The sequence below is a fragment of the Cuculus canorus genome, chromosome 2, assembly GCF_017976375.1.
Source record: "Cuculus canorus isolate bCucCan1 chromosome 2, bCucCan1.pri, whole genome shotgun sequence".
NCBI classification, from domain to species: domain Eukaryota; kingdom Metazoa; phylum Chordata; class Aves; order Cuculiformes; family Cuculidae; genus Cuculus; species Cuculus canorus.
In genome coordinates, this window is record NC_071402.1 from 57,849,985 (window position 1) to 57,864,386 (window position 14,402).

The 14,402-nt window shown below is 38.1% G+C and overlaps 1 protein-coding gene across 3 annotated transcripts in view; it reads left to right on the top strand.

Moving 5' to 3' along the window:
* The window catches only part of CDH7 (cadherin 7), an 89,660-nt gene that overhangs the window by 33,445 nt on the left and 41,813 nt on the right, over positions 1–14,402 (top strand). For all 3 annotated transcript variants that reach the window (XM_054059529.1, XM_054059528.1, XM_054059527.1), the window contains 2 exons: positions 5,430–5,724; positions 13,931–14,050. In XM_054059529.1, coding sequence (XP_053915504.1) covers positions 5,430–5,724; positions 13,931–14,050 — 415 coding nt within the window. The remainder of the gene's footprint in view (positions 1–5,429; positions 5,725–13,930; positions 14,051–14,402) is intronic.

The following is a 14,402-nucleotide window of genomic DNA, read 5'->3' on the forward strand; positions in this document are numbered from 1 at the left end:
CAGTTGCAATGAACAGAAATTTTAAGAATCCTGCCATTGTGATGAGCACAATTTAATAGAAATAGCCAAATTCAGTCTTTTGTTTCAAAACGCCTATTTATTTTCATCTTCTGAAAATTACGTGTTTAATCTGTATATACCTGACAAGGTCCCTTTTTAAATCTTCTCAGAAACTGCATGTGTGGCAGACGTTGTATATGAAGACAAGAGTGCCTTCCTCCCACAATCAATTCAGTTGTTTTGTGATAATAAACTGTGGTTATAAAATAGATAAGAAGATTGCTCCTGGCTCGGTGTTTTTCTTCTGTTTGCCGTTTTTTTGCTTCCTAATCCCTCCTTGCTTTTAGTGAGAAGGCAGGAATAAAGCTGCAGTTGCGTTTGTTCCATATGACCAAGAACTATGGGTGCCTGAGTAACCATGAGGAGGCAGTTTTTACTCCTCTCTTTTTAATTACTTTCATAGCGAGAAACTCCTCCTTGAGAAAAGTTTTCCATTGTTCTGCAAACAAATGCACATATCTTGTGGTCTCAGGGAGAGGTTGTATGAAGCATCTCATGTTTGCTCTGTGTATCTCACTCGCATCTTCTCTCCGATTCTGCTGGTGCTGAAAACCCAGCAGCTCTTCATTTTTTCTCTATGCTTTTTTCCTTCACCTAGAATCTGTAGACTCTGCAATGAAACATTATCCACGCTGCCACAGGGAGAAACAGCTGCAAAGATTGATCTTTGGGGAAGAAAAGAGAGGCATAAGAACATTGCACCTGCTTTAAGGGTTCCAGAACTGAATCAGAAATAGCAAACCTCTCACACCTTAAACAGATCAGTGGTGGCCAGATAAATTGCTTTTAATGCAGTGCAGTACCTCTTCTTACTGATAAAAAAAATATCCTTCCATACTAAGTTTTTATTGCTGCAAGGCCAAAAAAATTTCAGTGAGGACAAAATTACATTCATTGAAGGGGAATTAGGGTAATGATACCTTTGCTACTGAGTGAACCTGACTGCTTCCTTCTCTCACACATATTTAAATAAGCATTTCCTGAAACTGAGTGGAGTTTTAGGGGTTAGGCCTAAGAAGGTATGAATGCCGCCTTTTTAGCATGATATCAGAGACAGACATGTAGAGAGCACTCAGTAAATTATCGTCCAAGAAAAAAAAGTGTACAAGTAATGATCCTATCTTCCTCCAAAAAGCTTGTGTGGCTTTTCTTACTAGATTTGTTCACTCTCTGTTACCTTCATATAAAGTCAAAGGTTATCCTCCTGTTAAAAATGCTGAAACTTTACAGAAGCTTGTTACTTTCTTTTTCTGTTCTCATGCACTCTTTCTTGTACATGGTGTAATGCCAGGAACACTCAACACCAAAGCACTTAAAACCTTCAGGTTAAATGGATGTAGAATGTAGCAAAGAAGCAATGGGATCCACATATAATAATCGGATCTTGAATCTCATATTGGTAATGAGGTTTCTTGAAAGCCAAGGCAAGAAGTGATCATTGTGGGTATTGCATGGAGGTGACAATGGATTAAGTGATTTGGAAGTATGCAACCACTGTTACCTATAGCATTCCTCTCTCAGAAAGCAGAGGGAGGAATGAGGCTTATTTCCCTATGCTATGGCTTATATTTCCATCTTCGTACACAGGAGATTGCCAGGGGCACAAGAACAAGAAATTGTTTTATTCACAATATTTACTGTGAACTCCTTCTGACAGAAAATTTGGGATGTTCCACAACAGGATCAAATGAGATGACCGAGTGAAATTTTGAATCCTCCATGTCTCTTGAAGCAAAAATTTGCTACTGTCTTTATCTTCATCCTCTCTGCTTCTACAGCTTTAGTCCTTCTGTGCAGCTATAGACTGAGCTTCAGTTCCGTCTTCTATGTGGATGTATCTGTAGCAAGTGGGAGCAATGATAGACAAGCTAGTAGGTGGCACTGCTGTAGGTGCTTTCTGATGCCTTCTTGTAAAGTACAACTGTCCTGGGTACTAATATTAATTCTGTATAATTATTGCCAAATCAGTCACAAGAAGAAATAACAATATGTGCTTAATCCTAGGTCTCATTCTTAAATGTATATCTTTTTAAAATTTGGGTAAATTACACACACGTGCACACACACAGGGAAACGAAAAAGTGGAGAAGAAAAAGAAACAAAGTGCAAAGTATTTTCTAAAGCCAACATTGTAAGGAAAATATTTCTTCTCACTCCCTGGAATTTTGATCTAGATAGCTTTGAAGTCCCATTTGGTGGTAGCGGAGCTGAACATACAGGACTACTGCATTTGTTCCTAGTTGTAAAGCAGTAGTGTCTTTACAAAATTAATGACTTTGAAGATCACACTTGGGAAGGATTATATTGGAGGGAACTGAAATAAAGGTGAACTAAAAACTGCAGCAGACATACATCTGAATTCTGTCAGCCTACTTTATTTTTACATTGTTCTCTTGTATTGTATAGTTATCTCAGATTGACACTAAAATGCACATTAAAACGTTGAAAAAAAATTTTTACAGCGATTTACACAGAATTGATTGTGCTATAGTTCCAAAGATAAGCTAAATCTTCAGCTATATCACCTTGCTAGGGTTAAATGTGTAGTGAATGATGCTTTACTAACTTGAGCATGGGCCAGCACTGTTTTTTAAGGGCTTAGTAGAACAAAGTTTTAATAAAAGGTAAAAGAAGTTTCTACTTTGGAGTAAGAAAGGTCATCGCTACTCACTTTTCTAATCCCTGTAGGAGCAGTTTTCTACCAAGGCGTTGTTTCAAAAAGTGGCTTCTGTTCAGCATTTCACTCCAGGGCACTCCAGCCACTGTAGTGTAATCCATGTGGAGATTTATGGACTTCAGAGTGGGACTCCTTAAAAAACAATATGTTAATTGGTAAGCCACTGAGTAAGCAAATGGGAAAAGCTGAAGCTACATAATTTCTTCTTTCTCTAGGATGTGAAAGCCTTACTCAGTTAATCTTTGAGGATTTACACTTCTGGAGTCACCCTGAAGGTCTCTTTTATTTCAAAACACTGCTAGAAAGTTATTCAGGACAGGGCTGGTGAATTGTCTAGCTACAAGGTGAAAGGAAGGCTATGCAGCCCTGTAGTGTGAGACCTAGGTGTGAGCACTACACTCTCGCGTGCTTATGGGCTTGGCTTCACCCCTAAGAGAGACCTAATGTTGCTTTCCGCAAGCTAAGACATGAATCCATTCCCTTCTCTGACTGAAGAGATCTACTTGCCTGTCTATCTCTAACCTTCAGAAAACTGTTCTGATAAACTGCTGAGTATAGTGGTGTTATCTGCTTTTCTCTTATCCGACATATCCTTAAATATACCACAAAAGGTGGGGAAAATTTTACAGAGGAGAATGGAAGAACCTCAGCTGCCACAGAATCACCAGTGCTCTTCTAGAATATGTGATCCGGAGAAAACTGAAACCCTTCAAGAAGGCAAAGACATTGTATCTTTGTATCCCTTAACTTCAGTTCTTGGGTAATGTCATGCTCAGCATTTCAGTCCAGACTGCAGGATTCCGGCTAGCTAGGAGAACCCACACAATGGCTTTGTACCACATAGACTTATGTACCCTGAAGTAGGTGTTAGAAAAAGAAAAGGGAAAACACAAGTAAAACAAAATCAAACACAAGGCAAACACATTCTTAATTGCACAGGCCACTACTCCTTTGTGGGGAAGATGGGTCCGTCTTCCAGTCAAGTTTGAAAACCTGCTAGATTTGTGAGATGAACAGAGGTGTGGGTTATTGAACAAATCCCCAGCCACTAGGGCTGAGGAATATGCAGTGCTGTAGATCTTGAAAGAGCCTGGATGTGAGAGACATTTTACCTTGATCTGCTCACAGTGCCAGTATTATCTGTAACCAGATGCACTGAGAAATAGGACTTTAAATGTTTGGGGAAGTCCACCAGAGAAATCTCAGGCTTGCTTAGGTATCTCAGCAGTTAGGTAATGGTGGAATAAGGGTAAGCCATATTTTGCAATAATGCGCCTAATCTGATTTAGGCACCTTAGCTCTGTTTTTGAGCCAGTCCAAAGCTCAGACTCCAATTCTGTCTTAAAAGAGAGGGGGAGTGCACTGTAATTGCATAAGTATGAGATATCCAGACAGTGTAAGTGAAGTAATGTGTAAGAAATAAGCAGCTTTTTATCCAGATGAGAAATCCAAAACTGATCACAAATACTTTCCTACTGAAATAGGAAGAGGTTTTGCAGCTGTGCTAAGTTACGCCTGAGACAGCAATTTTCTGCATGTATTCTGGAAGTGATTACTATCTCAGCGATACTCCCAGCTGAAAGAAAAATAATGTTAGTGGAAGAAGTTGTGATGATAATGACTACAGAGTTACCTCCAAACTCCACATGACGTGGAGTGAGGGCAGGTACACAGTAGATAAGAGACATAAAGAGTACGAACATCTTTAACATTGTCCCCAGCAATTTACAAGTAATAATCCACTTTTTAACAAGCAAGTAATTACTTTGAATTTTACTGATGTTCTTCTCATTTGTACCATATTAAATACATCATGTGTTTGTGTTACTTTAATTTAATATCCAGGTCAGTGACATTGCTGATAAAAGTTTGAAAAGTATATGAGAATTGTTGGAGTCTGCATTCTGTAACTGGAAAGTGAGACTCAGTAGACATAAAAGAGCTTCAAAACCTGTGGAATCTTGCTCTGTAACTTAAAATAGCTTGCATGATGAGGAAGAAAGTTTCTTTCTGTAAATCTGTCTTGCGTTTCTAATGGAAGATACATTTGGATCTACTGGGGTGCATTTTTTTTGTGCCTGCTACCAGTAGTCCCAGGGAAACTACACCTGACTTTCAATGTTGCATAGTTGAAGCAGTGATAGGACATTTCTTGGTCATCCTCTGCATTTTTCTTAAGTTAGATAACTGAAAATATGACGTTTTACTGCTCTACACGGTAAACACTGAAGAAATCAGTATGTTGTTCCCCATACGTGTACAGGAGCAAACACACACTAACATTAAGTTTATAGTGACATTTGTTAGCACTGTCACCCTTTGGTAGCATAACAAGCCGAAAGCAACAATTTAGTTAAATTCAGGTGGGAATAGTCACAGTTATAATCATATATGTGCATGTATGTATGTGTGCAGCTATGTAGAACTCTGATACAAGAAGACTGTAAGACAATATGAAATGCATTTGAAAATGAGATTGTTTGCATGAAAGTATGAAATGATCTTGCTTAAAAGATCAATCTGACAGATTCTAGTGGTCCCTCATATGGTGTGCACAATAAATATTCAGCATATGTTTCCAAGAACAATAAACTTTCATGTACTATTGCTCAACATAGGAATTATTTTTACATATCTCCATGCCACTGACTGTCTTGTAAGTTAATCTCATCTCTCATCAATTTTTCACCAGCTTCACTCTGATGTTGATAAAGGCGATGGTTCCATCAAATACATCTTGTCAGGCGAAGGGGCAAGTTCCATTTTCATTATTGATGAGAACACGGGGGATATTCATGCTACAAAGAGGCTGGATCGAGAAGAGCAGGCCTACTACACGCTCCGAGCACAAGCACTAGATAGGCTGACTAATAAACCTGTGGAACCAGAATCTGAGTTCGTCATTAAGATTCAGGACATCAATGACAATGAGCCAAAATTTCTGGATGGTCCTTACACTGCCGGAGTTCCCGAGATGTCTCCTGTGGGTAAGTGCAAAATACATTGTTGGTGTTGTGGGAAATTTGTTCCTATTGCCTTTTTAAAAATTTCATTATTTTTTTACTGTGTCACACTAAGCTACTTAATTATCTATGAGGCACCTGCAACAGTTAGATATTTCAAGACTTAACTGGAAATAACATTCTAGATGAAGTTAAAAAACGTTGTGAAATTCAAATAGCTATGCAGGGATTGAGATAAGCACTTTATGGTGTATTTCTCATTCCAGTGCCCAGAGGCTTTGTTTTATAATTCTCATTAACAATAATGTTTCACACCTATGCTGTGTTATTCAGAGGTGATAAAGTATTATTTTGTTCAGATAAAGTCCATTCCTAACAAGTTCTTCAAATTCCTGCTAGTACATAGCATATTTTTTTTTTGGTAAGATTTGCATATATCAGTAACAGTTTACTGTATGTCTTTTCCAGTACTGAAATCCAGCTCTGTGGGTAATATATGCAAGCAGCAGGGACTGATGTACAACTTGAGATAGTTTCAAAATTCCAGTGGAATGACAGAAGAATGGCTTTTTGAGTCTTCATACCCTCTGTTGGAAAAGTAGAAATGCTAATTTTTCTTGAGTTTGAATTAGGGAAGAATTTCAACATCAAATCCTCTATGTCTTCATTTTAAAGAGACCAAATGCTCATCTGTTGTCAAGTGCCACTGTTCTTTTGAAAGCTGACTGATTCAGAACAGATAGGAGTTTGGCCCCGGGGACATTTTGTTACATTTTTCTTTAACCCGAGATTATAAATACAAGCATGAAGCTAAAACAGCAGAACAATTTCACCTCCTTCAGTGGGAATACGTGTATGGGAATGATAAAAGAGCTATGTGGTGATTGAAATTAGGATTTTCATTACTTGATTTATTTTAAACTATATCAAGACTTGATACCCTTACAGCAGACTGCCATTCTAGAATTTGCTACAATGTCCTCAATAGCATTTTGTATGGTTTTAGACATTAAACAATGCCTCTAAATAAGAGCTAGATTGAAAAAAAAATCTTCCCTGTCTAAGTGCTCTGCAGCAATCATTATTTAACATTAATTTTATATTGAAACTCATCTTAGGATCCACTAGAAGATAGGTAAAACATTGCTAATGAATTTTCTATTTATTTATTTTACTAAGCAGTAGACATAGACACTATTTCTAGTTTGATACTTGGCACTTCTTCATTGTCGCTCAATCACCGTGCATGGCTGAAGAGGTCATAGTAGCCTTGGAAAGAAAGACAGGCACCACAGCTTCTGAGGAGTGTCAGGGCTTAGATGAAGTCATGATAAGTTGCTGAGAAGTTTTTACTGCTGCACTGTGGAAAAACAGATTATCAGATCATCTAGGACTGCAAAACCTAAATACTCAGTGCTTCAAAAATATGTTCTAAGAAAAATCTTCTAAATATTGCTGTTTTAATTTAGAATTAGATTATTTAAGCGGGCTATAGCATACAGAAATGATTGGATATTTGCACTTTTGTCTCATGCCCTGAAGAACAGTATTTCCCCATTACCCTTTTGCATAAGTTACCTCTGTCTTGTCATGTATTGGCATATTGACAACTAGTACAGACATATGAGGTTTACCTACACACACAAATCCATGCCTCTACTCCTCACCCATGCTCCATTTGTTCCAAAAATATATTGGGAATCAATCTGTGGGCAGTGCTCAGTGTGTAGTGGAGAACACAAGACTTCAAAATTAGCTGTTTTTGTGTATTTTGTTAAATCTTTACCACATAAACGACTGAAAAAAATTCTCTCCCACATGGACTGCAGCAACAAATATATATGCAACTTAAGTGGAATATTGTGCAAAATTATTAACTGAGATGTGTACTCTCTGGGATTTGTGTCGACGAAGAGCAGTTTCAGCTTCATGAGTTTCCTGAAAATGTACATTTTAAACATCTTCGTAGTTTGTATCACACAACTACTGAATTTTAACTGAATTTAAGATTACCATGAAGATGCCTGTGTGGCACTTATATAATCACACTGATTCATAGTTTATTCATATAACACATTTTTTTTAATTAATCACCTAGAGCATTCATGAAATATTAAGAAGAAACAATGTATCTCTCTCCCATTTTTGTTTAAAATTATATCCATGACAAGGTTTTTTAATTGAATATTAAACAAAATTTAAAAGACCACAGGATTATAAACCCAAATTAACTATAAAGCTTGGAGAAGTACAACCCTTAACCTAAGGGATGTTTATGCAAGTATAATGATTCTGTATTTTATTTTAAGACATTATCTAAGGTTAATTGAAGTCAGCCTACTCTGTTATTTGAAGTTACTTTGGTTCAGGTTGAAATTATATTTGGGTCAGGTCCGATTATATTGATTATCTCAGACGGGGTAAATATCTTGATGGTCTGTAAGTCTATTCATAGCAAAACCCTCAAAGATGTGGCTTATCTGAAAATAGGGCTTTTTTTTAAAGTATATATTTTACTTAAAAGATCTAGCAGTGTTGTATTTCAAATAAAGAGACTGCAAATTGTAATTCAAATTGTATTAAAAGAATATTCCTGTGGCATTGACCAATAAAATAGCTAAGGTTAGATACTGATACATTTGACTTATTCCAAGGGGACTGGGGATAAAATTTCCAATACCTAACTTATTTTTGGGGTTTGTTTTATCTTCTAAACTCTCCATGCATATCAACAGCTTTGCTTTATATCCAACATGACAAATATCTTTCTTGCCACATCTATTATTTCTGATTGAGATGGTAGAAACATTTTACTTTTATACCAAAGGGAAAAAGCACAAAAAAAAATAAAAATCTTAAATCTTTGGTACAAGTGGATAGTGGGTTTTGAGAGCCTTAATGAAAGGAAAAGTCTCTCTCCAGTCACAAGCCCCTTCTGCTTTGATTTATCATAGAATCATAGAATCATTAAGGTTGGAAAAGACCTCTGAGATCATCAAGTCCAACAGTCAGCCCAGCACCACCATACCTACTAAACCATGTCATGAAGTGCCATGACTACATGTTTTTTTAATACCTCCAGGGAAGAGATTCCACCACCTCCTTGGGCAGCCTGTTCCAATGCTTCACCACTCTTTCAGTAAAGAATTTTTCCCTATATGCAATCTAAACCTCCCGTGATGCAGCCTGAGGCTGTTTCCTTTCGTCCTGTCACTGGTCACCTGGAAGAAGAGAGCAACACGCATCTCACTATGGCCTCTTTCAGGTAGCTGTAGAGAGTGATGAGGTGTCCCCTCAGCCTCCTCAGAAGAATTGTTCTCCAGACCCTTCACCAGCTTCATCGCCCTTCTCCAGACACATTTCAGCAGCTCAATGTCCTTCATGTACTAAGGCACCCAAAACTGAACACAACGTTTGAGGTGCATTGTCACAAATGCCAAGCACAGGGGCACGATCACTTCCCTAGTCTTGCTAGCTGCACTGTTTCTGATATAAACGAGGATGCTGTTGGCCTTCTTGGCCACGTGGGCACAGTGATGGCTCATGTTCAGTTGGCTGTGAACCAACACCTCCAGGTCCTTTTCCGCTGTGCAGCTTTCCAGCCACTTTTCCCCAGGCCTGTAGTGCTGCATGGGGTTGTGATGACCAACATGCAGGGCGTGGTCTTGGCCTTGTTGAATCTCATACAAATGGTCTCAGCTCATCAGTCCAGCCTATCAAGGCCCCTCTGAAGAGCCTTCCTTTCGTCAAGCAGTTTGACGTTCCTGCCTAGTTTGGTGTCATCTGCAAACTTATCGAGGAAGCATTCCATCCTCTCATCCAGATCGTTGATAAAGATATTAAACAAGACTGGCTCTAAAACTAAGCCCTGGGGAACCCCGTTTGTGACTGGCCACCAGCAGGATTTAACTTTGTTCACCACAACTCTCTGGGCTCAGCCATCCAGCCAGTTTTTCTACCCGGCGAAGCATACACCTATTTAACCCATGAGCCCCTAGCTTCTCTTGGAGAACGCTGTGGAAGACAGTGTCTGTCAGTTATCTGACCTTGCTGCTGGGCTAGAACCAGTCTTGGGCTTTGTCCCCAAATGAAGACAACGTAAGTAGACTGTGGGAGGAGAGAGAGAGAGGAGGGAAAGAGGGTAGAACCTGCCTCCAGGTGCTGCCTATCCTCCTTAACAGTCCTGGAAGAGGAAGGCTGTGGAGGCATCACTGCACCAGCTCTGTGTAAGGGCTAGTGGCAGGAGCACAGAAATAGCAAATGGTGCAAAGCAGAACCAGAGTGGGCTGCTGCATGTAAGGATTAATCAGGTGTGATAGATAACTTGATTGTAAAGGTGTTTGATATTTCTAATAGCATTTGATATCATCTAGAAATGTGTTGGTATAATGGAATTGTTTTGTGTGTTATACGTATTGCACGTCATTAATTGATATCTGACAGTGTCTTTAACAACTGACTGCCTTTGAAGGTCTATCTCTAATTTGTTTCTGTGGCTGCAATTTGATTGATAAGGGATTGTGAAGTTTCAATAATATGCATTTGTTGAGATTATCTAGTTTTCCCTTAAGCGATTTCACCAATGTTAAAAACAGAAGCCACACAAACATTTCTCTTACAACTCATTTTAAAAACTTTGGTATAATACTACCCAAATTACCAGCAAGCTTTTTAAAAAGCTCTGTGCAGAGATTTTTAAAACAACAAACACAGATAATTTAAAAAATCGCTTTGAAGGTTCTCCAACTCAAAATAAACTTCAGCAACAGATTTACCTTTATCTGACCCTGTCACAGAAATGGTTGGTCTCTGCAACATTGGAAACATTGCTGGATGTTGACTTTGATAAATTAAAGTAAAAATAATATTCTAAATTCAAGGTCCTCTTTGCAAAAATTCCTCCCTTTCTTTTGCTCTGATATCAGAACTTAAATAGGTCAAGTTTCCAGCTTATTGCAATTCTGTAATACCTACCCATATCTGTGAAAGGTTAGGTTAAGATGTTAGCTTAAATGTTCTGGAAAAAAAACCAAATCTGTGACAGCCATAAAAAATTCAATGTGTTAATAGCTAGTATCAATAAAGAAATATGTGGAACATCCTTTGATTAGCAGCATGGGTTTCCCCTCAGTATTTACTGTAATTGCTGAAAAAGTTTATGAAGTTGCTACATTCTTTTTAATGAACCAATATTCAAGCTTTGTTACAAAGACATAACTGTAGGAAAAAAAAAAAAAGTAGGGGAATCCATATCTGAGACAGAATGACGCCTTTTCAGTAAACAGCCTGTATTTATTTTTTCAAACATAACAGATACACATCCTGCAAGAAATATTTAAAGTTGTAACCGTGAAGGTATAGGTTATAGCAAGTCACTAATGAAAGTTTAGGGGAGGGTTGGTGTCCCGTTCGCACCTGCAGTCTGAGGCTCTGAACAGTGCTGCCATAAACAAGATTTACTGGGACACACACTTTGCTGGATGGAGTGAAGGTGTGGTGCTATTTGTCGACTGTCCCATTTTACCTGTAAATCCTCATCTTGGATACATGTATGACAGCTTACTGTGTAATGAGGTAGCGGAAAGTGTTCAGGAATAGAAGGAGAATGATTTCAGTGCAGGACCACAAATTCTCTTTTTGTAAGATGATGTAGTTGGGACTACGATGCAGCTATCCATTTTTATCAGCCTATAGATTTATTGTGTATCCATGAAAATCCATAGAGCTTTATTAGTTACATTTTTTTTAAGGAAAAAGAAACATGGATTTGGCATCAATCCATTGCAAGAAAAATTAGGACAGCTCTGTGTTGCAATTAGAGTCTTCTGAAGGAGTTCCTGTTTTTCAAGAGAAATGTTCTCCCTCTGGGAAAATCTCTGGAAATCTTCACATGCTGGTCTTTCCATGCATTATGTTTCTTTGAACTGTTTTCCTGCATGTAGGACTTCTACATAGTTAGCATTCCTTATGGTAGCTCACATATTCTTTTTAAAAAATGCATTTTGCAGGAATCTCCCATCTTGGCATGGAACTTCTAGAATCTCAAAGTTTTCGTGTGCAACTGGTAAATGGCAGCAGCCGTTCTTCTAACAGATCTTTCCCCCATGAAGTTTGAGAGAAGCTGATTAGTACAAAGGAACTAGAAAAGTATCATTGTTTTTTAGTTGCTGATTGCACTCAAGTGGGATGAGCGCAGAAAAATTTGGTGTTACACATTCTACCACAAAACCCCCATTTCTAAAGTATCTATGTGTTTGAATGGGCAAATCTTTGTTTTAGTAGAGAGCCAATTAGATTCAGATACTGACTTTATTCATCTCACGGTATGTAGAGGGTTTGTTTGCTACATCAATAGGCTTTTACAGCAAACAAGCACTTCTAAGCTTGCAGGATTTCCAAAATGTCTGTGTTGAGATTGCAGAGCCTGTAATTTCTTTGATCTTGTGTTGGTCTAGAGTCCTTGAAAGCGGCAAGAGCAAGATACAGACGTAACTGTCTGTGAGGTTTATAAGCACTTTTGCCAATATTTGCAGACATTGTAAGCTTCATTGGCAGGGCTTAGAGATTTTGTAAATGCGGTAAGCCTGGCTTTCACAAAGAACACAGGATGTCAAATAGTCGTTATGTTACCCTTGTACTCAAAAGCTGGAGAGACTGTGGCAAGTTTAAAATAGGTCTCGGTATGAAATTACGTTATAGAGTAACCTGTAAAATCAGTTTGACATATTGAGTCAAAGCTCTTAGTTACTGGTGAACAGAAAATTGATGTATTTTAAGTTTCATAGCTGATAAATGACTTGATGGATTAACTACCAATTTTCTTTTTAAACTTCCCATCTACTTAATAGTTGCATGTGAAATTTCTGGTTGAGAATAACCTTTTCCCTGTCCAAAAATATTAGACAGTCCACAAGAGAGAAAAATTGCATTTAAAATAGAATTGTGATCATAATACTTTGTCATGGATACTTCAGGAAGTGAGATCTAGAATGTGGATTAGGTAGGCCATAACTTCAGTGAATAAAGTTATCTTATGAATGATCGTTTCTGGTCAGAATTCATTCAAGCAGGTCCCATCCTTTGTAATCTGTACCATTTTATAAAGGGCTGCACTTAATCCTCTCTTTCTCCAAACCTTGGGCCTGTTTCAAAGACCCATTTATGAGCCTCTATTTAACTGAGAATTGACAAGCTGAGGAAAATGGATGTGGGACATACTATATCAGGCGGAAAGAATTTCAGAGGTTTCTCCCATGCATTTCCTGAAAAAAAAAATCAAATGAAACTGACTGGGATGCAACTTATGTTGAGGTCATCCTTGATGCTTGCTATTGATGTTTGTTCTTGAAGAGTGATTTCTAGACTTGCTGCTATCATTTTCACAATAAAGTGTGTTCATGCTTTAATGAATGCTTTTCTCTAATATTGTGTTCTATGAAGAAATCTGATCCTCTGTGGAAGACCTTTGCTGGACATCCACCAGATTGCTACAATATTAATTTTTAACCTAACCTCCAATTGGGTCCCTAGGCTGTTGAATGGAAGGTCTCAATGTTCCAGACAATCTGCCAGTGAGATAAAAAATAAACCTTCCTGTCTACCAGATGGTGGCTGACCATGGCCAGGGACCTGGTTCCCAAGTGTTCTTTTATTCTGCTCTCAGCACATGTCATGGAAGCTTGTTGTACAGGACAAAACAAATGGGAACTGATACAGAGAACATAAGGAATAGAAGCTGGATGCAGAATGAGACCCTCACAAAATATACCCTTCTTGCTAAAGAGTCAGACATCTTGCTTTCTTATTCTGGTCAACATAGAGAGATTTCTTGCTCAAGAAATGTTTATGCACCATTTTGTTACCACAACTGTTACTAAGGTATTGCAAATTATTGAAGGAAATCAGTATTTTTTAAAGGAATTTAGAGACAGCTCTCATTAGTTTTTCTCTGAGCTGAAACAGAAACTCTTCAGCCATCTCTTATAAAAGATGGTTTCTATTGCTGTGAGTCAAAGGCTGAGGCTGCTTGGGAAGACAGTACTGTGTGACAGCTGATAATGCTAATTTACAAAGAGGACCTTACACTTTAAGCTGAATCAGCATGGAAATGATGAACAGTTCTGGAAAAGCTACCACCACTGTTCCAGATATATATTGGCACAGCATGTTGTGTAACTGTAGTTCAGAGTTTTGGATCTTTTATGTACACAGTCCCTTAAATATTTTGCAGGTACTTCTGTGGTTCAGGTGACAGCCACTGATGCAGATGATCCTACTTATGGCAACAGTGCTAGAGTGGTTTATAGCATATTGCAAGGACAACCTTACTTTTCCGTGGAGCCAAAAACAGGTAACATTCCATAAAATCTCTGCCATAAAGCTGAGAAAAAATAAAATGTGCATTAAAAGTTGCTAGGATCTTACTAATGTGGTGTCTTCATTCATTTAATACATTTGGATTTTGTCACTCTATTGATTTTTTATTCTTCAGAATAGATTATGAAAACCACACATCTGAGCTACATGATAAGCAGGCATTACTGGAATGGGCATATTTACCTTCTTGTCAATCTACCAGTTCTCTGGTCTGCTGCCTGTTGCTGTCTTTCTCATCAATGAAAAATTCAAAATGTTGTGAACAAGTTTTTTTGCAGATGTTTGTTTTAGAAATATCTGAATGTTTAATAGCCAGATTTCCTTAC